The sequence below is a fragment of the Pan paniscus genome, chromosome 1 (assembly GCF_029289425.2).
Source record: "Pan paniscus chromosome 1, NHGRI_mPanPan1-v2.0_pri, whole genome shotgun sequence".
In the NCBI taxonomy this organism is placed as follows: domain Eukaryota; kingdom Metazoa; phylum Chordata; class Mammalia; order Primates; family Hominidae; genus Pan; species Pan paniscus.
The window spans coordinates 94,483,178-94,504,971 of NC_073249.2; the positions used below are offsets into that span (position 1 = coordinate 94,483,178).

Consider the following 21,794-nt stretch of genomic DNA (forward strand, 5'->3'; position numbering starts at 1 on the left):
CCACTGTACCCGGCCTTAATTTTTGTATTTTTAGTAGAGACGGGGTTTCACTATGTTGGCCTGGCTGGTCTTGAACTCCTGACCTCATGATCTGCCCTCCTCGGCCTCCCAAAATGCTGGGATTACAGGTGTGAGCCACTGCATGTGGCCTCGCCTGGCTAATTTTTATATTTTTAGTAGAGACGGTTTTGCCCTGTTGGCCGCGCGGGTCTCAAACTCCCGACCTCAGGTGATCCACCTGCCTCGGATTTCCAAAGTGCTGGGATTACAGGCGTGAGCTACCGCGCCTGGTCTGGTCTTGAACTCTTGGCCTCAGGTGATCCTCCCACCTCAACCTCCCAAAGTGCGGGGAATACAGGCAAGCCATATTTTAGGACTTTGAATACCAAGCAGGAAAAGTTGAAGCCTAATTGACAACATAGAACATGTTTTCAAGAAAAATTATTTAGGATTCTTACTCTGGCAGTATTATACAGGCTGCCAAGGATAGAAAAGAGATTAAAAGTGGAGGCCAGGCGTGGTGGCTCATACCTATAATCCTAGCACTTGGGAGGCCGAGGCAGGCAGATCACCTGAGGTCAGGAGTTCAAGACCAGCCTGGCCAACATGGTGAAACCCCATCTCTACTAAAAATACAAAAATTAGCCAGGCGTGGTGGCTTACACCTGTAGTCCCAGCTACTCAGGAGGCTGAGGCAGGAGAATCGCTTGAATCCGGGAAGCGGAGGTTGCGGTGAGCCGAGATCGCACCACTGCACTCCAGCCTAGGCAACAGAGGGAGACTCCGTCTCAAAAAAAAAAAAAAAAATTTCCAGCCTTTATAACTCTGTTTTCTCTCTTTACAGGTCTGTTAATGGAGTATACCGGATTGGACTCTATGCTCTTAAAGACATGCCAGCTGGGACTGAACTCACTTATGATTATAACTTTCATTCCTTCAATGTGGAAAAACAGGTAAGAATAATAAATCCTAGAGGGAGATTGAACTTTATACCTTACAATGCTGTAATAACATGAGCTTTCTGTAAACATGATTGACTTGGAGCCATTAAGAAGTATGTGGGAGGCTGGACACAGTGGTTCACACCTTTAATCCCAGCACTTTGTGAGGCTGATGTGGGCAGATCACTTGAGCTCAGAATTTCAAGACCAGCCTGGCCAACATGACAAAACCCTGTCTATCAAAAATACAAAGATTAGCTGGATGTGGTGGCGCGCACCTGTAATCCCAGTTTATTGGAGGCTAAGGCAGGAGAATTGCTTCAACCTTGGAGGCGGAGGTTGCGTTACGTTGAGCCGAGATTGCACCACTGTGCTCCAGCCTGGGCGACAAAGCAAGACTGACTCTGTCTCAAAAAAAAAAAAAGTATATGGGAGGTCAGGCGCAATGGCTTATTCCTGTAATCCCAGCACTTTGTGAGGTTGAGGCAAGCGGATTACTTGTAGTCTGGGAGTTCAAGACCCGCCTGGGTAACATGGTGCAACCCTGTCTCTACCAAAAAAATGCAAAAACTAGCCAAGTGTGGTCGCATGTGCCTGTGGTCCCAGCTACTTGGGAGGCTGAGGTGGGAAGATTGCTTGAGCCCAGGAGGTGGAGGTTGCAGTAAGCCAGGACCACGCCAATGCACTGCAGCCTGTGGAACAGAGCAAGACCCTGTCTCAAACACAAAAAAAGAAAAAGGCTGGGCATGGTGGCTCGCGCCTGTAATCCCGGCACTTTGGGAGGCCAAGGCAGGCAGATCACAAGGTCGGGAGTTCGAGATTAGCCTGACCAATATGGTGAAACCCTGTCTCTACTAAAAATACAAAAATCAGCTGGGCATGGTGGTGCATGCTTGTAGTCCCAGCTACTCAGGAGGCTGAGGCAGGAGAATCGCTTGAACCCAGGAGGTGGAGGTTGCAGAGATCACGCCAATGCACTCCATCCTGGGCGACAGAGCGAGACTTCAGCTCAAAAAAAGAAAAAAGGGAGAAAAGAAGTACATGGGAGCCTGGGCACAGTAGTGCATACCTACCTACAGTCCCAGATACTCAAGAGGCTGAGACAGGAGGATCACTTGAGCCCAGTAGTTCAAGGCCAACCTGGGCCACAGAACGGGACCCCTTCTCTAAAATGTTTAAAATTTTTTGTTATTAAGACAGGATCTCGTTCTGTGGCCCACACTAGAATGCAGTGATGTGATCATGGCTCACTGCAGCCTTAATCTCCTGGGCTTAAGCAATCTTCCCACCATAACCTTCTGAGTAGCTGGGACCGCAGGCGTGTACCACTGTGCGTCGCTAATTTTTTTTTTAATTTTTTGTAGAGATGGGGTCTCCCTCTTTTGTCAGGGCTGGTCACAGACTCCTGGACTTAAGTGATCCTCCCACCTCAGCCTCCCACAGTGCTGGGATTACAGACCTGAGCCACCATGCCCAGCCAAATTTTTTAATTAAGTGCTTGCTTTGACAGCATATATACTAAAATTGGAATGATACAGAGAAGATTAGCATGGCCCCTATGCAAGGATGACAAACAGATTACTGAAGCATTTCATGTTTTGTTTTTTTTTATTAATTTGTTTTGAGGCGGAGTCTCACTCTGTCGCCCAGGCTAGAGTGCAGTGGCGTGATCTCGGCTTGCTGCAAGCTCCGCCTCCCAGGTTCACGCCATTCTCCTGCCTCAGCCTACCGAGTAGCTGGGACTACAGGCGCCTGTCACCACGCCCAGCTAATTTTTTGTATTTTTTTTAGTAGAGACAGGGTTTTACCATGTTAGCCAGGATGGTCTCGATCTGCTGACCTTGTGATCCGCCCGCCTTGGCCTCCCAAAGTGCTGGATTACAGGCATGAGCCACCATGCCTGGCCTTTTAAAAATTTTTTTTTAAAGAAGTATATAGGAGAGGACAGTTTTTTACTCTGTATTCCACCTGTCTGAGATACATAGTGCCCAATTACTTGAAGAAAGAGATTGCCCTGTGATTTTTGGTCTCCACTCAGTTAACTTTTCTGGGGAAGAAGTTTTCCTAAAATTTAATCCATCATTTCTATTCCAGTGGAAACCCATTTCTATTTATACTCTCAATCAGTTGTTTTCACCTATATGCAAATTTCTTGATTGATACTTAATGTGTGTCCAAATGCTCAGGAATCCTCTTTAAGCTAGTAAATGAGACTGCAAGCTAAAAAAAAATTATTCTCAGCTGGTCACAGTGGCTCACACCTGTAATCCCAGCACTTTGGGAGGCCAAGGTGGGAGAGTTGCTTGAGCCCTGGAGTTCGAGACCAGCCTGGTCAACATGGCGAAACCCTGTCTCTACACAAAATACAAAAATTAGCCTGGCATAGTGGCACGCACCTGTAATGTCAGCTACTGGGGAGGCTGAGATAGGAGGATCAGTTGAGCCCAGGAGGTTGAGACTGCAGTGAGCCATCATCATACTATTGTACTTCAGCCTGAGTGACAGGAAAGACCCTGCCTTAAAAAAATAAAAATAAAAAAATTATTCTCTCCCTTCAAAGCAACTTTGTAAGTGTGGCTTTGAGAAATGTCGAGGAATCATCGGAGGCAAGAGTCAGCGTGTGAATGGACTCACCAGCAGCAAAAACAGCCAGCCCATGGCCACACACAAAAAATCTGGACGGTCAAAAGAGAAGAGAAAGTCTAAGCACAAGCTGAAGAAAAGGGTGAATAATTATCTAATGACTTTCCCCAAAAGCTGTTCATGAGATGCTTTGAGGCAATTGCTGGAATAAGGGAATTACCAGAGGGTGGCATCTTAAGAGTGGTTTTAATATTCTTGGAGATTATTTCTGACTGATATTTTTTTAAATCTCTAATCTGATCCATCTCTTTTTCAGAGAGGCCATCTCTCTGAGGAACCCAGTGAAAATATCAACACCCCAACTAGATTGACCCCCCAATTACAGATGAAGCCAATGTCCAATCGTGAAAGGTAAAAAGGAAATATCCTTATCCATGTTCTTTGTAAGTTACATGATTGCTTATCTGTGTAAAAAATTATGAAACTTCTATATTGTTGATCCACTTTCTTTTGTCTTAAGCCAAAGGGTTCAGGGGATCTGTGAACCTGGATGGAAGAAATACAATTTTTTTTTTTTTTTTTTTTTAGTCTTACCCTTTTGTGTGTGTGTGTGTGTGTGTGTGTGTGTGTGTAGAGCTGGGATCTTACTCTGTCACCCAGGCTGGAATACAGAGGCCTGGCTCAACTCCTGGGCTTAAGTGATCCCCCTGCATCATCCTCCCAAGTAGCTGGGGCTGCAGGCACGTGCCACCATACCTGGCTAATTTTTTTTTTTTTTAATTTTTTGTAGAGACAAGGTCTCACTATGTTGCCCAGGTTGGTCCTAAACTCCTGGGCTCAAGCTATCCTCCTGCCCCGATCTCCCAAGGCATTGGGATTACAGATACGAGCCAGCACACCAAACCATCTTATGTTCCCTGATTTCTAAATGAAATAACATTTCCACATATCCCTGTAGACCCATCTACTCAGGAGGCTGAGGCAGGAAAATTACTTGAGCCCAGGAATTCAAGACCATCTTCGGCAACATGGAAAGACCTTGTTTTTTTGTTTTTGTTTTTGTTTTTTTTGAGACGGAGTCTCGCTGTGTCGCCCAGGCTGGAGTGCAGTAGTGCAGTGGTGCGATCTCGGCTCACTGCAAGCTCCGCCTCCTGGGTTCACACCATTCTCCTGCCTCAGCCTCCCGAGTAGCTGGGACTACAGGCACGTGCCACCACGCCTGGCTAATTTTTTTATATTTTTTAGTAGAGACAGGGTTTCACCATGTTAGCCAGGATGGTCTCGATCTCCTGACCTTGTGATCCACCTGCCTCAGCCTCCCCAAGTGCTGGGATTACAGGCGTGAGCCTCCACGCCTGGCCAATAATTTAAATTTTTTGAAGTAATTTAAAAATAATTGTTCAGAGAATGGTTCCATAGGCTTCATCAGACTGTCAAAGGAGTCCACAGTAGAGAAAAAATTAAGAATACCTGCTTTGGCAGGGCGCAGTGGCTCACACCTGTAATCCCACCACTTTGGGAGGCCAAGGCAGGCGGATCACCTGAGGTCGGGAGTTTGAGGCCAGCCTGGCCAACATGGAGAAACCCTGTCTCTACTAAAAATACAAAATTAGCCAGGCATGGTGGTGCATGCCTGTAATCTCAGCTACTCAGGAGGCTGAGGCAGGAGAATTGCTTGAACCCAGGAGGTGGAGGTTGCAGTGAACCAAGATCACGCCATTGCACTCTAGCCTGGGCAGCGAGAGCAAAACTCCGTCTCAAAAAACAAAAAAAAAAACAAAAAGCAAAAAAAATAAAACAGAATACCTGCTTTGTTGACATATTAACAGAGCAATAGAAAGGATCTTTAGTGGTAATTTCTGCTGTTCCCTGTATTCAGATAAGAATTGTCCCTTTCAGAAGCAAACAAGTGAGTATGTCCTATTTGTTGAAAGTTTATATTTATTTATAACCATTGTGTAATTTTAGCCCCTTTCATTCTATTTCCCTTTGAGTTGTAGAAATTTTAAGTTTCGGAAAAACCAGTCCAGTGGTTCTCTACTTTGGCTGCCTATTAGCATGGGGAACTTTGAAAAACTCCCAAGGCCCAGGCCACACCCTAGACCACTTAAATGAGAATTTGCAGAGGTAGAACCCAGGTATCAGTAGTTTTTAAAGTCTCCCAGGGGATTCCAATGTGCAGGAACTAGAAAATTAGTCTAATCTTCATTTAAGTGAGAAGTGAGACACATACCTTGAGATTTATCCAAGATCACATCTATTTACATATGTCCTGTTGTGGAAATTAAATAATGGAATCATCAAAATTGTATAGGATCAGTCAAGATACACATAATTCATTTAAGTTTAGGGAACCAGGGCCAGGCACGGTGGCTCACGCCACCACTGTAATCCCAGCACTTTGGGAGGCCGAGGCGGGTGGATCACCTGATGTCAGGAGTTCAAGACCAGCCTGGCCAACATGGGGAAACCCCGTCTCTACTAAAAATACAAAAATTAGCTGGGCGTGGTGGCAGGCACCTATAACCCCAGCTATTCAGGAGGCTGAGAGAATCGCTTGAACCTGGGAAGCAGAGGTTGCAATGAGCTGAGATCATGCCACTGTACTCCAGCCTAGGCAACAGAGGGAGACGTCGACTCAAAAAAAAAGTAGTAAGTTTAGGGAACCATATGGCAGCACTGCACCTAACATAGTTTGCCCAGTGCGTATCCATCTTACGTGTCTTTGCCTTCATTTGCCAGTCCAGTTCTCCTTGTTATAGCTGATCCTGAGACCCTACTTCATCTTGACAACTATATTTAGAATTTGTACAAATAAATCTCTGCCTTCTGGTCAGGCTGTTTCACTTGCCAGCATTTTTGCAGCCTTTAATATTTAATATGTAAATATTATGTGTTTTATGTAATGTAAAAAAATTGAAGATACAAAATTGAGTAATGCTTTGCCCATATAATTCTCTTTACAACAGCTCAATTCACGTATATCATCTAACAATGGCTTCCATAGAGTAGACATGTAATACATGCTTATTTAATTAATGAATAAAGGAAGATTTTTTTTCCTTCCTTGCAGGAACTTTGTGTTAAAGCATCATGTATTCTTGGTCCGAAACTGGGAGAAGATTCGTCAAAAACAGGAGGAAGTAAAGCACACCAGTGATAATATTCACTCAGCATCATTATATACCCGTTGGAATGGGATCTGCCGAGATGATGGGAATATCAAGTCTGGTAAGGCATTTGAAACATTTCTTTTTTTTGAGACAGTTTCACTCTTGTTGCCCAGACTGGAGTGCAATGGCATGATCTAGGCTCACTGCAACCTCTGCCTCCTGGGTTCAAGCAATTATCCTGCCTCAGCCTCCTGAGTAGCTGGGATTACAGGCACCCGCCACCATGCCCGGCTGATTTTTGTATTTTTAGTAGAGAGGGGGTTTTGCCATGTTGGCCAGGCTGGTCTCGAACTCCTGACCTCCTGCCTTGGAATCAAGGTGATTCGCCTGCCTTGGCCTCCCAAGGTGTTGGGATTACAGGCGTAAGCCACCACACTCAGCCGAATTTCTATTAATTTATTTTAGTTGCTTTCCAGCAGATAATCTATTTAACAACTCCTTTTAGTATTGACCAAAAAAGTTATGATCCAAATATGTACACATCAGTCAGTAATAACCTATCCATCCCAGTTCTTCAGCTTTCCTCTCTTTAGGGAATAGAAAGAAACCTCCTTCTACAGCCTTTCAAACATGACCTATAGTCTGAAATAGTCATTAGGTATCAGATAGATAGTGGGCCCTCTTTGTTACTTCCTACCTTGAAAATAACTTGCAGACAGAGTAAATAGTGATACCAAATCCACTGGGGAAATTGGGGTGGGGGACGGGTAATTATCAGTGGGTGGACGGGTCATTATCAGTTTGAAGACCTTTTTATCTCACATTCAGATTCAGCTGGGGACGGGTCATTTCTCACATTCAGATTCAGTGGGGGATGGGTCATTATCAGTTTGAAGACCTTTTTTTCTCACATTCAGATTAGCACTGTACTCACAAACCATCAGATTTCCTTTTTGTAACCTTCATGCATTAATAATATAACAGCACTCCTGAGTTCAGATATTATCTAGAAGAGACTGAAAGCAGAGGAACTAGCATGTCCAAGCATCCTTTCTAACTGAAAACAGAGTGTTCAAAAGATCATGCTCTTTTTTTTAATCCTTTCCTTCTTCCCCTCAAAAGGTAGAAGCAATTCTGTGTGATGTGTGAGGGATATGCTGAATGCTAACTAGATAGATTTAAACATTTGCCCAGAATCTTACATCCTGTCAATGATTTGATTGGCATAAATTCTTTGAACTTATATCCTAACTAGTTTACTTCTTCTAATAATAACAGATATCATTTACAGAGTGCTTACATGTCAGGCACTGAGCTAAACACATTAAAAGCATTATCTCATTTAACCTGCATTATTTCCTTATGAGGGAAGTACTACCATTGTTCTCATTTTATGTTTGAGAAGCTGACCCATGGGTTAAATAACTTGCCCAAGATCACACAACTAATAAGCAGTGACGCCAGAATTCAGATGCTGATAGATTCATTTTGAAGCCCAGACTTACAACTGCTATACTGTATTGCATTTGAGCACTAAGCTAAGGTCCCTCTTGCAGCATTTTGTCTCCAGCAAATTCCAGTGTTTCCTGATGTTTCATTACAGAAGATAGAAAGAACTCTGTGCCCACTAATCTACCTAATCACTTCAGGGGAAAATAGAGCAAATGGAAGGAATCCATTGGGAAAGAGAAAGACATGTAGAGCTCCTTGTTTCCTGTAACTTAATTTTCACTTTATTTTTCCAGATGTCTTCATGACCCAGTTCTCTGCCCTGCAGACAGCTCGATCTGTTCGAACAAGACGGTTGGCAGCTGCAGAGGAAAATATTGAAGTGGCTCGGGCAGCCCGCCTAGCCCAGATCTTCAAAGAAATTTGTGATGGTATCATCTCTTATAAAGGTGACTATAACCACCTTCAAATTCGTTCTTTTTTTCTTTTTCTTTTTCTTTTTTTTTTTAAATAAATAGAGATAGGGTCTTGCTATATTGCCCAGGCTAGTCTCAGACTCCTGGGCTCAAGTGATCCTTCTGTCTAGGCCTCCCAAAGTGCTGGGATTACAGGTATGAGCTACTGCTCATGGGCATTTCTTTTCTTTTTCATTTCTTTTTCTGTCTCCTGATTATCTTTGATATTATAGTGGCTTTTTGCAGTTTTCTTAACCTAAGGATATAAAGAGAAAAATGGGGACCAAACTGCCCTAAGATGTAAGATGTAAAGTTTTGAATTTTGAGGCACCTATTCCATTTACATTCCCAAAATAAATCACACTCTCTGCATTCTGTCTTTTTTTTTTTTTTTTTTTTTTTTTTTTTTTGAGATGGAGGTCTTGCTATGTTGCCCAGGCTGGTCTTGAACTCCTGGCCTCAAGCGATCCTTCTGCCTTGACCTCCCAAAGTTCTGGGATTATAAGCATGAGCCACCATGTCTGTCTTGCATTCTCAAGTAGGCTCATCTCACCGAACATGAAACTGCAGTAAGTATGTCTACCATGTCACTGCATTCTGAGCATGAAACACAGGCTCTTTTACTCTGCTAGTGAAATTGCCAGAAATTAAGTATGGTAGCAAATGAGAAGTGGCCCCTCACCGTAAATTCCATTTTCATAATACAGAGTAACTGTTACAGGAAAAATCAATTACAGAAAATATTCACAGTACAGTACTAAATTATTCAATATCTGGAATTTAATTGGATCCATACCCAACAGAGTAATAGTAATTTATTTATTTATTTATTTATTTTATTTTACTTTTTTTTTTTTTGAGACAAAGTCTCACTCTGTCACGCAGGCTGGAGTGCAGTGGCATGATCTCGGCTCACTGCAACCTCCACCTCCTGGGTTCCAGCGATTCTCCTGCCTCAGCCTTCTTGAGTAGCTGGGACTACAGGCGCACACCACCACACCTGCCTAAGTTTTGTATTTTTTAGTAGAGACAGTGTTTCACCATATTGGCCAGGCTGGTCTTGAACTCCTGACCTTGTGATCCACCTGCCTCGGCCTCCCAAAGTGATGGGATTACAGGCGTGAGCCAGCATGCCCGGCCTTTATTTTTATTGTTTTAGACAGGGTCTCAGTCTGTCGCCCAGGTTGGAGTTCAGTGGTGCAATCTTGGCTCACCACATCCTCCGCCTCAAGGGTTCAGATGATTCTCCCACCTCAGCCTCCTGAGTAGCTGGGACTCCAGGTGTGCGCCACTATGCCCAGCTAAATTTTGTATTTTTTGGTAGTGAGACGGGGTTTCAACATGTTAGCCAAGCCGTTTTCAAACTCCTGACCTCAAGTTCTCTGCCCACCTCAGCCTCCCAAAGTGCTGGGATTACAGGCGTGAGCCACTGTGCCCCGCCAAACTAATTTTTTTTTTTTTTTTTTGAGACAGAGTCTCATTCTGTTGCCCAGGCTGGAGTGCAGTGGCACAATCTCGGCTCACTGCAACCTCTGCCTCCCAGGTTCAAGCAATTCTCCTGCCTCAGCCTCCCAAGTAGCTGGGATTGCAGGCGTGTGCCACCACGGCCAGCTAATTTTTTGTGTGTGTGTGTTTTTAGTAGAGACAGGGTTTCACCATGTTGGCCAGGATGGTCTCAATCTCTTGACCTCGTGATCTGCCCACCTCAGCCTCCCAAAGTGCTGGGATTATAGGCATGTGCCATCACGCCTGGTCTTTTTTTTTTCTTTTTCTTTTTCTTTTTTTTTTTTTTTTTTTAGGACGGAGTCCTGTTCTGTCGCCCAGGCTGGAGTACAGTGGCACAATCTCTGTTCACTGCAACCTCCGCCTCCCGAGTTCAAGCAACTCTCCTGCCTCAGCCTGCCGAGTAGCTGGGACTACAGGTGCATGCCACCACGCCCGGCTAATTTTTTTATTTCTAGCAGAGATGGAGTTTCCCCATGTTAGCCAGGATGGTCTTGATCTCCTGACCTCATGATCTGCCCGCCTTGACCTCTCAAAGTGCTGGGATTACAGGTGTGAGCCACCGCACCCATTCCCAGCCAAACAAATTACTATTAATTAAGGGCAGTTAATGAGAACTAGAAAGCACTTTTTGGATAAGATATTCTTTTTGCTATTATAAGATTTGTTGAGCAGTAATTTGCCCTAAGCAGATTACCCTCAATAAGTTCCCATCTCTCATTCTTCATAGGAAGTTCTTCTCATTACCCAACTAACATTGTGCTACCTTTCAAGCAGATGCAACTATATCTTTCATATCCTAGACAATCTTAGAATTGTCATTTGATCCCTGCCTTTATCTACATATCTGAAAAAGTGGATTTTTCACAGGCCTTAAAAAGACTTGGATTTTTGGCCAGGCGCAGTGGCTCATGCCTGTAATCCCAGCACTTTGGGAGGCCGAGGCAGGTGAATCACCTGAGGGTCAGGAGTTCGAGACTATCCTGGCCAACATGGTGAAACCCTGTCTCTATTAAAAGTACAAAAATTGGCCGGACACGGTGGCTCACGCCTGTAATCCCAGCACTTTGGGAGGCTGAGGCGGGCAGATCACGAGGTCAGGAGATCGAGACCAGCCTGGCTAACACGGTGAAACCTCGTCTCTACTAAAAATACAAAAAATTAGCCGGGCATGGTGGCGGGCACCTGTAGTCCCAGCTACTCGGGAGGCTGAGGCAGGAGAATGGCATGAACCCGGGAGGTGGAGCTTGCAGTGAGCGAAGATCACGCCACTGCACTCCAGCCTGGGCAACAGAGCGAAACTCTTGTCTCAAAAAAAAAAAAAAAAAGTAGCTTGGCGTGGTGGTACACACCTGTAGTCCCAGCTACTCGGGAGGCTGAGGCAGGAGAATCGCTTGAACTCAGGAGGTGGAGGTTGCAGTGAGCTGAGATCATGCCATTGCACACCAGCCTGGGCGACAAGAGTGAGACTCTGTCTCAAAAAAAAAAAAAAAAAAAAGACTTGGTTTTTCTCTCACTTTTAATTTGAGGGATTCTACTCTTCCAGTTAGGAGATGCTTGCCTCCCTTGTATGGTGGAATCTTTCTACTAAACCTCACATTCTTTTGCAGATTCTTCCCGGCAAGCACTGGCAGCTCCACTTTTGAACCTTCCCCCAAAGAAAAAGTAGGTTCACATTTGTGGGAATCATCTGAGTTTTTAAAAAGTGCTAAGTATGCCAGATTGACACCCTGGCTTTGTGTTCCAGGAATGCTGATTATTATGAGAAGATCTCTGATCCCCTAGATCTTATCACCATAGAGAAGCAGATCCTCACTGGTTACTATAAGACAGTGGAAGCTTTTGATGCTGACATGCTCAAAGTCTTTCGGAATGCTGAGGTATTTTTCACTGACTTCAAACAGATTTCACAAGTTTGTTCTGAAGAGAATTAGTCTAGAAGTTTAAGATTTTTACCCTCCTCTATCAGCCATATTTCTGGTTGGAAAAGCCAGTCATTTTTGAGTATCCTTGGGGTATGTGTTACAGTATACTAAATATTATAGAAGGCTATCTATGAAGACATTGATAGGACTAGAATGGAAGGTTAAATCATTCCCCCCCAAAAAAAAATTTTTGTAAAAAACTAATTTAGTATTAAACCTTTATGACTGCATTATATAGATATTTTAATACATTTAACTGATATCTGTAGTTTCTTTCCTCAAGAAAATAAGTACATGTGAAATATATAGAAATATGCATAGGTAAATGTTTATATGTGTGTGTGTGTGTGTATATATATATATATATATATATATATATATTTTTTTTTTTTTTTAAATGAGACAGAGTCTTGCTCTGTCACCCAGGCTGGAGCGCAATAGCGTGATCTCAGCTCACTGCAACCTCCACCTCCCGGGTTCAAGCGATTCTCCTGCCTCAGCCTCCTGAGTAGCTGGGATTACAGGCGCCTGCCACCATGCCTGGCTAATTTTGTATTTTTAGTAGAGACAGGGTTTCACCATGTTGGCCAGGCTGGTCTTGAACTCCTGACCTCAGGTGATCTGCCTGCCTTGGCCTCCCAGAGTGTTGGGATTACAGGCGTGAGCCACGGCTCCTGGCCAGTAATATATCTTGAGGATGGAATTGAGGAGTATCACAGTGATAGATTATGGAATAGCTGAAGCTCATTGGAGAGAAAGTGGCCTTGAACTGATTTAAAGGACAGGATGGACTATTGTATGGTGCATAGAAGAGAGGAAATTATTCAGTAATTTTGGCATGCCTTGGAGAGGTGTTTGGAAGACAAAAGAGCCTACTAGATAAAGGAATAATAGAAGTTGAAAGACAAAATGAGAAAGAAAAATAGACAAGCAGGAGAAGAATTAGAGCAATCTTAAATTGTAACATTCTTCCTACTGAAACCCAGCTTCCACATAGATTCAACACCTGTAGATCTGTCACAGATATCCACAAGACAAAGATGTATGTTGAACTTCTACAGTACATTATGCTTGTGATATTAATTCATATTTCATGATCTCTGTGTATTTGATCTGTGGACAAGAAGGCCCGTGACAGGAATTGAATGACAGATCAGTTGAGCAAATGGAAAAATAACATGCAGATTCTAACTTGAATTCATTTTAGTTCAGTTTAAGTTGTTACCAACTGTCTGGCCATATATTTGATACTATTGAAAATCTGTTAACCAAAATGGGAGGGTAAAGAAAGTCATGCTACCTCTTCAGGTAAATTGTTAAGCCACATTGAGAGAACCAAACATGATTTCTTTATTTGCTTTCTTCAGAAGTACTATGGGCGTAAATCCCCAGTTGGGAGAGATGTTTGCCGTCTACGAAAGGCCTATTACAATGCCCGGCATGAGGCATCAGCCCAGATTGATGAGATTGTGGGAGAGACAGCAAGTGAGGCAGACAGCAGTGAGACCTCAGTCTCTGAAAAGGAGAATGGGCATGAGAAGGACGACGATGTTATTCGCTGTATCTGTGGCCTCTACAAGGATGAAGGTCTCATGATCCAGTGTGACAAGTGCATGGTGAGGGTCAGGAAATGAAGCAGAAGCTTGGTCCTGATGAACACGGTGACCATATTCAAAGAAGAAGCCCATGCCTCTTTTGGATTGGCTTGAAAGACTGTTTATGAACTGTAACTTAGCCTTGGTTTCTGTTAGGTTTCTGTGTTTACTATATTGCCTTTCTCCTTTTATCTTTCTTTCACTTTATCCTTCCCTTCTTTTTCTTTCCTTCTCTCCTCTCTTCTTGTTTTTTTGTTTTGTTTTGTTTATAAGATAGGATCTTGCTCTGTCATCCACACTGGAGTGTAGTGGCACGATCTCAGCTCTCTGCAACCTCTGCCTCCCAGGCTCAAGCAATCCTCCCACCTCAGCCTCTCGAGTAGCTGGGATTATAGGCATGTGCCACGTGCCACCATGCCCGGCTAATTTTTTGTACTTTTTGTAGAGATGGGGTGTCACCATGTTGCCCAGGCTGGTCTTGAACTCCTGAGCTCAAGTCATCTGCCCACCTCGGCCTCCCAAAGCGTTGGGATTACAGGCATGAGCCACCACGCCTGGCTCTTTCCTTCTTTCTGCCCACTTTCCACTGTACACTTCTCACATAATCTGGATCAAGGAAAATGACAGTATTTCATATAGTGCTTTGCCTTTTGAATCATTAGTGATAATATACTTTATTAATTGAATCCTCTGATAGAGTGAAATATGTTAATACATGTAGGGCTCCTGATGAAGAGGTCAAAGCCTGGATTTGAGCCCTAGTGTCCCCACTAATATATGTGAATGCATAACTTGATGTGTAAAGTGGCTGTAAGTAACGCATAGGATTGTTGGGAGGCTAAAGTTAGACAGGAGTAAATAAAACATTTTGTAGCTGTATTCTGAAAGCAGAATAGCTGTAGCATTTACTTAAATTACTTAGTAATAGTTCAGTAGTCTATTGGTTTTCCTATTCTCTGTCCATCTCCCCATTTTATTTGCCCAGATCTATAGATTATGAGTCAATCGGTATACTTTTGCTTAGAACAGTCATTATTTTGTTTTCCTCCTATTTTACCATTTATCTCTAATTTATCATTCACCCAGTTATCCCTTAGTTCCTCTTTTACTTTACCCTGACCTATTGCTAATTTTTTATTCTGGGATCCCAGGACACTCTCAATAAGTCATAGCCTCCATGTTCCCCAAACTGTATGTTTTTCTACAGGTATGGCAGCACTGTGATTGTATGGGAGTGAACTCAGATGTGGAGCACTACCTTTGTGAGCAGTGTGACCCAAGGCCTGTGGACAGGGTAAGCTGAACCTCTGATAAAACTCTGATCTATAAGTAGGAGAGGTAGCACATGGTATCTCACCTGTCCTGCTCCTGCTTTGCAGAATTTCCTTTAATAGGTTGTTCAGCCTCTCTGGGCCTTGGTTTCTTAAACTTTACATTAAGGGTCATAATTCTGTTCTTCCCTATTTCAGGAGTATGATCAAAGGGAAAATAAAATACTTAGAAATCTGTGGAAGGAATGGCACTATATAAAACTAAGGTTTTGGGCCGGGCACGGTCGCTCATGCCTTTAATCCTAGCACACTGGGAGGCTAAGGCGGATGGATTGCCTGAGCTCAGGAGTTCGAGACCAGCCTGGGCAACACGGTGAAACCCCATCTCTACTAAAATACAAAAAAAATTAGCCGGGCATGGAGGCGTGCACCTGAAGTCTCAGGTACTTGGGCGGCTGAGGCAAGAGAACTGCTAGAACCCGGGAGGCAGATGTTGCAGTAAGCCAAGATCATGCCAGTGCACTCCAGCCTGGGTGACAGAGCAAGACCCCATCTCTTAAAAAAAAAAAAAAAAAAAAAGGCCGGGCGCAGTGGATCATGAGGTCAGGAGTTCGAGACCAGCCTGGCCAAGATGGTGAAACCCTGTCTCTACTAAAAATTCAAAACTTAGCCAGGCACAGTGGCAGGTGCCTGTAATCCCAGCTACTCAGGAGTCTGAGGCAGGAAAATCACTTGAACCCAGGAGGCAGAGGTTGCAGTGAGCCAAGATCGCATCACTGCATTCTAGCCTGGGCAACAGAGCAAGACTCTGTCTCAAAAAAAAAAAAAAAAGGCTGGGCATGGTGGCTCACACCTATAATCCCAGCACTTTGGGAGGCCGAGGCGGGCAGATCACAAGGTCAAGAGATAAAGACCATCCTCGGCCGGGTGCAGTGGCTCACGGCTGCAATCCCAGCATTTTGAGAGGCCAAGGCGGGTGGATCATGGGGTTAGGAGTTCAAGACCAGCCTGGCCAATATGGTGAAACCCCATCTCTACTAAAAACTGCAAAAAAAAAATTAGCCAGGTGCAGTGGCAGGCGCCTGTAATCCCATCTACTTGGGAGTCTGAGGCAGGGGAATCACTTGAACCTGGGCGGCAGAGGTTGCAATGAGCCGAGATCACGCCACTGCACTCTAGCCTGGGTGACAGAGTGAGACTCAGTCTCAAAAAAAAAAAAAAAAAAAAAAAAAAAAGACCATCCTGGCTAACATGGTGAAACCCCGTCTCTACTAAAAATACAAAAATTAGCTGGGCGTGGTGTTGCGTGCCTGTAGTCCCAGCTACTCGGGAGGCTAAGGCAGGAGAATTCACTTGAATCTGGAGGCGGAAGTTGCAGTGGGTTGAGATCGCACCACTGTACCCCAGCCTGCCGACAGAGCGAGACTCCATTTCAAAAAAAAACAAAACTGAGGTTTTTATAAACACTATCAGATGTCCATGAAAGGAATAGCTTACAAAATCTGGAACTTGGTACCCTTAACGTCATTTATGTTAGACAGTGGTTTAAGTGAAAAGAGCACTGGACTCAGAATCAGCAAAGGTTAGTGTTAGGCTCACTTCATAGGAGAGAGGGTAAGTGGCTTGCCTAAGTCATTAAGTGGGTTCTGTGCTTGGCTCTGCTATCTTTATATGTGTGATTTTGGGCAAGTCATTTTTAAAAAAAGAAGAGATTTAGGCAGTATTTCTTAACAATGTTGCTGTTGTCATGTTTAGGTGAATAGTTCTTGTTGTGAGGGATGCATTTCAGAATGTTTGGCTTCCTTGGACCCTGGGCATTAAATACCAGTAGCATACCCCAATCATTGTAATAATTAGTCTCCCTTCACACATTTTCATATGGCCCCTAGATTACGTAGAGCAACTACACAATTAGTGCTTCATAAAACATAGATTGAGATACTCAGCCTATCAGTTTTGTCCTCTACCTTCACTTTTCCAGGTTTAACAGCTCTAGTTGCTTTCATCTTTTTTGTATATCTGTGGTATATTGAAATGACTAAACAGTAAGTTTTGATTGAGAATTCTAGGTTGAGAAATAAGTAGGCTGAATGTAGTAATTCCAGCCCTTATACATTGGCTTTCTGCTCCTATCAGGAGGTTCCCATGATCCCTCGGCCCCACTATGCCCAACCTGGCTGTGTCTACTTCATCTGTTTGCTCCGAGATGACTTGCTGCTTCGTCAGGGTATGTATACAGGAGCTAACCCTACTTGTCAGAGGTGACCTTTCTGAATAGTAGGAAGTCTCTGCTGTCTCCATCATAGTCATTGTCTCCATACGGCCTCAAATAGCAATAGAATATAAGTTTTTATATCTGTAGTCCTTGTGCTTACATGCATCACCTCTCCACCAAATAATACTAATTTGAAATGATAGACATGTTACAAAGCTAATTTTAAGACTGGGAAAAACATATAGGAAGCTCAAGAAATGGAATGCCTCCCTTATATTATTGTCATAGTCTAGAATTGATTATCATCACTTAACACTGCTGCTTTTAGCTCTCTGTATTTATACTGTTTCAGATTATGAGTTCTATGTAGACCCTGAGTCAGATAAACAGATGCCTAACAGAATTCATACAAGAATTGTTTTATGTTTCTTCTGTGTTCTGGGTCTTCCTAGGTGACTGTGTGTATCTGATGAGGGATAGTCGGCGCACCCCTGATGGCCACCCGGTCCGTCAGTCCTATCGACTGTTATCTCACATTAACCGAGATAAACTTGATATCTTTCGCATTGAGAAGCTTTGGAAGAATGAAAAGTACGTGCTGAGGTCCTGTCCTTTTCTTCCAGCCGTGCTGTACCAGTGGAGCTGAATGTTCACTAGGATCTTGCTAATCAGCTAAACCTCTCCCTTCTCACTTTTCCATTGTTTTAGAGAGGAACGGTTTGCCTTTGGTCACCATTATTTCCGTCCCCACGAAACACACCACTCTCCATCCCGTCGGTTCTATCATAATGAACTATTTCGGGTGCCACTCTATGAGATCATTCCCTTGGAGGCTGTAGTGGGGACCTGCTGTGTGTTGGACCTTTATACGTATTGTAAAGGTAAGTGATCTGGGCTAGTTAAAAAATGACCTCAGCCAAGTGCAGTGGCTCACGCTGGTAATCCCAGCGGTGTGGGAGGCCGAGGCAGGCAGATTGCTTAAGCCCAGGAGTGTGAGACCAGCCTGGCCAACGTGGCAAAACTCTGCCTCTGTAGCTGGGCATGGCAGTGTAGGCCTGTAGTCCCAACTACTGGGAGGATTGCTGAGCCTGGGAGGCAGAGGTTGCAGTGAGCCAAGATCGCACCACTGCACTCCAACCTGTGCAACAGAATGAAACCCTGCCTCAAAAAAAAAAAAAAAAAAAAAAAAAGACTTCAATGACCTCATGTCTCCTGTTCATTGCCCACCCCATTCTTCTTGCCTGTATATGATTGCCTGTATATGATGAAAGATTCTCCAAGGCTAGCTATGAAACTTCAGAGAGCTCTACTATATTTTTTCCTTTCTTTTACCTAGTGCTTAGTACTCAATAAAAGTTTATTCTTTTTTATTAAATTTAGTTAATTTTGTTAATACTGTGTACTAATTTCAAATTCCAGCTCTACCACAATTTATCTATGTTCCTTTGTGGAATTTACTTAATCTAAGTATCAGTTTCCCATTGAAAATAAGGACTATCTATTTTAAAGAGTTCTTAAAAGATTATATAAAATAATCTACAAAAGCACTCAGCCTAGTTTATGGCTTAGAGTAAAAGCTCAATATATGTTATTTGTCACTATTAGCAGAGTTCAGTTTCCTAGACTGTTCTCTCAGAATCATAGCAAAATAGTCTAAAAGACTACGTATTCCATTCCAAAACTGACAGACTGCTTGCAGTTCTGTGTGATACTGATGAGTCCTCCTTGTCTCAGTTAAAAAGTGTTCATTTACAAATGTGCTTCCCTCAAATTTATGCCTCTGTTCTTTTCTTGTAACTGCCCGTAACCTGCTCGGTTTTTCCCTCAAAATACTCCCTCACACATACCTGCAGCACTCAGTTTACATTTCTGGTTTATTTCCATCCATTCTGCTGTATATTTACTTTATCCTTTGTTGACACTAGTGTCTGAGAACTCTTTGTCCAGCAACTACCAAATGCTTAGTTGTCCTGCCTCTCTAAATAGCTACCATGTAGGGTTTTAAGGGTCTAGCTGCTCTCCCATTGGTGTGTATGGGGTCTTTGGGCAGCTCAGGGGGAGAAATGGCTAAATAGGATTCCTTAACACTGGTTGGACCCATAGGGAGACCCAAAGGAGTAAAGGAGCAAGATGTGTACATCTGTGATTATCGGCTTGACAAGTCAGCACACCTGTTTTACAAGATCCACCGGAACCGCTATCCTGTCTGCACCAAACCCTATGCTTTTGATCACTTCCCCAAGAAGCTCACTCCCAAAAAAGATTTCTCGGTGAGTCTCCTTCCTTTCTTAACACTACATGTTAGGACAATCTGGTTCATGCATGAAATTCACTGAGCGAAAATCTTCACGTAGTTCTCTGCTTCTTCATCCAAATTCCATCCCAAACTATGGATATCTCTGTCTCTATTTGGGACATTTGAACAGCATAAGTACATTTCCTCACATAGACTGTATCTCAGAAAATTGTTGATATAGTGTTATACCTTTCCTCTTTTCTCTTTCGTCTGTTTAACCTTTGCTGGCGAGCCCCATTCTGTAGATTTTTGTTTTGTTTTGTCTTTCACACCCATAATTTTAAGAAGCAAGAACCCTGAAAAACTCCTTTTTTTCCTCTCTCTCATTGAGAACACACCCGTAAAAGAAGAACCTTCACAGAAAATAATTCAGTGCTTTTTCTTTTTATGCCTGCATTAAAAATGGAAGACACAATCATTATATAAAACTTGTGAGCCAGGCGCGGTGGCTCACGCCTGTAATCCCAGCACTTTGGGAGGCCAAGGTGGGCGGATCATGAGGTCAGGAGATCAAGACCATCCTGGCTAACACGGTGAAACCCCCTCTCTACTAAAAATACAACAAATTAGCCAGGTGTGGTGGCAGATGCCTGTGGTCCCAGCTACTCGGGAGGCTGAGGCAGGAGAATAGCGTGAACCCAGGAGGCAGAGCTTGCAGTGAGCCAAGATCACGCCACTGCACTCCAGCCTGGGTGACAGAGCGAGACCCCGTCTCAAAAAAAAAAAAAAAAAAATTGTGAACATTGAAACCCCGTCTCTACTAAAAATACAAAAATTAGCCAGGTGTGGTGGCGCGCACCTGTAATCCTAGCTACTCAGGAGACTGAGGCAGGAGAATCGCTTGAACCTGGGAGGCAGAGATTGCAGTGAGCCAAGATCGCGCCATTGCACTCCAGCTTGGGTGACAGAGCGAGACTCCATCTCAAAACAAAACAACAACAACAACAAAACAAAATTTGTGGTGGTGTTTATTGTATAAACATCATGGTGGCTCACGTGTGTAATCTCAGCACCTTGGGAGGCTGAGACAGGAGGATCACTTGAGCCCAGGAGTTTGAGGTTACAGTAAGCTGATTGTGCCACTGCACTCCAGCCTGAGTGACAGAGACCCTGTCTCAAAAAAAAAAAAAAAATTAAGTATAGAAGCATAAGAGGAAAAAAGTTATATATATACTCCACTATCCAGAAAATAACCATTATTAACATTTTCATTGTCAGGCTTTTTCCTGGTATTTTTTCTTTCAAATTGTTGAGAACCGTGTGCCAATTATACGTTTTGTCATTCATCATTCCATAAAGATTTTGATCATCCATTCATCTGTTTGTTCTAATAAAACCCTGGCTGAGCTCCTCATCTTTGAGTCTTCTTTTAGTGGGCCTGTCAAAAGTCATAGCTGTCACCCTGGAATCCTTAGAAATAATCTAACCAGGGCCAGGCGCGGTGGCTCACACCTGTAATCCCAGAACTTTGGGAGGCTGAGGCGGGTGGATCACAAAGTCAGGAGATTGAGACCAGCCTGGCCGACATGGTGAAACCCCATCTCTACTAAAAATACAAAAATTAGCCGGGCATGGTGGCATGCACCTGTAATCCCAGTTACTCAGGAGGCTGAGGCAGAAGAATCGCTTGAACCCAGAGGCAGAGATTGCAGTGAGCCAAGATCGCACCACTGCACTCCAGCCTGGCAACAGGACAAGACTCTCAAAAAAAAAAAAGAAAGAAAAATAAGCTAACCAGAAAACAAAGCAATATGTTCCTATTTTCCCTATTTTTTTTTTTTTTTAATTTTCCAGACCGTCTTTTGTATTCTCTGCCCACCACCAGGTCTTTCCTCGCATCTAGACTTATTTGGTTTTGCTTGCTCAATCAATAGCTTACTGACTAGCTTTGAAACCCCAGCCTTAACTACAGTCATGTGCAACATGTTTCAGTCAACATTGGACTGCATATACAACGGTGATCCCGTAAGATTATAATGGAGCTGAAGAATTCCTTCCTATCATCTAGTGATGTCATAGCTGTCGTAACATACCGCAATGTAATACCTTTTCTATGTTTAGATACACAATACTTACCATGGTATTACAATTGCCTACAGTATTCAGTACAGTACTGTGCTGTATACATAGGCTTGTAGCCTAGGAGCAATAGGCTATACTAAATAGCCTAGGTGTATAGTAGGCTATACTATCTAGGTTTGTGTAAGGATGCTTTATGATGTTTACATAACAATCAAATCACCTGATGACATATTTCTCAGAACATATCCCCATATGTCCCCAAGCGACGTATGACTGTATTTAAAAGGTGAAATGGGGTAGAGAAAATTGTGCACTTATCCCTCCCATTGTCATCCTGGGAGCACAAAATGCTGATAATCATTGTGGCCTGCATATTCATAGAAGTACTAAATTTCTCATCTTAAAACAAAGTCACCCAACTTGTCT

At 43.4% G+C, this 21,794-nt stretch overlaps 1 protein-coding gene and 1 non-coding gene across 8 annotated transcripts in view; both read left to right on the forward strand.

Annotated features, from left to right (window-relative positions):
* Nucleotides 1-21,794, forward strand: part of ASH1L (ASH1 like histone lysine methyltransferase) — a 227,669-nt gene that overhangs the window by 201,675 nt on the left and 4,200 nt on the right. For all 7 annotated transcript variants that reach the window (XM_063604700.1, XM_063604699.1, XM_063604702.1 and 4 more), the window contains 13 exons: nt 845-953; nt 3,502-3,666; nt 3,841-3,935; nt 6,598-6,755; nt 8,383-8,535; nt 11,655-11,709; nt 11,792-11,924; nt 13,337-13,585; nt 14,772-14,858; nt 16,972-17,062; nt 17,503-17,641; nt 17,759-17,931; nt 19,154-19,320. In XM_063604700.1, coding sequence (XP_063460770.1) covers nt 845-953; nt 3,502-3,666; nt 3,841-3,935; nt 6,598-6,755; nt 8,383-8,535; nt 11,655-11,709; nt 11,792-11,924; nt 13,337-13,585; nt 14,772-14,858; nt 16,972-17,062; nt 17,503-17,641; nt 17,759-17,931; nt 19,154-19,320 — 1,774 coding nt within the window. The remainder of the gene's footprint in view (nt 1-844; nt 954-3,501; nt 3,667-3,840; nt 3,936-6,597; nt 6,756-8,382; nt 8,536-11,654; nt 11,710-11,791; nt 11,925-13,336; nt 13,586-14,771; nt 14,859-16,971; nt 17,063-17,502; nt 17,642-17,758; nt 17,932-19,153; nt 19,321-21,794) is intronic.
* On the forward strand, nt 2,436-2,542 carry LOC112438281 (U6 spliceosomal RNA). Its single transcript, XR_003026737.1, has one exon. It is a non-coding gene; the product is annotated as a U6 spliceosomal RNA (small nuclear RNA).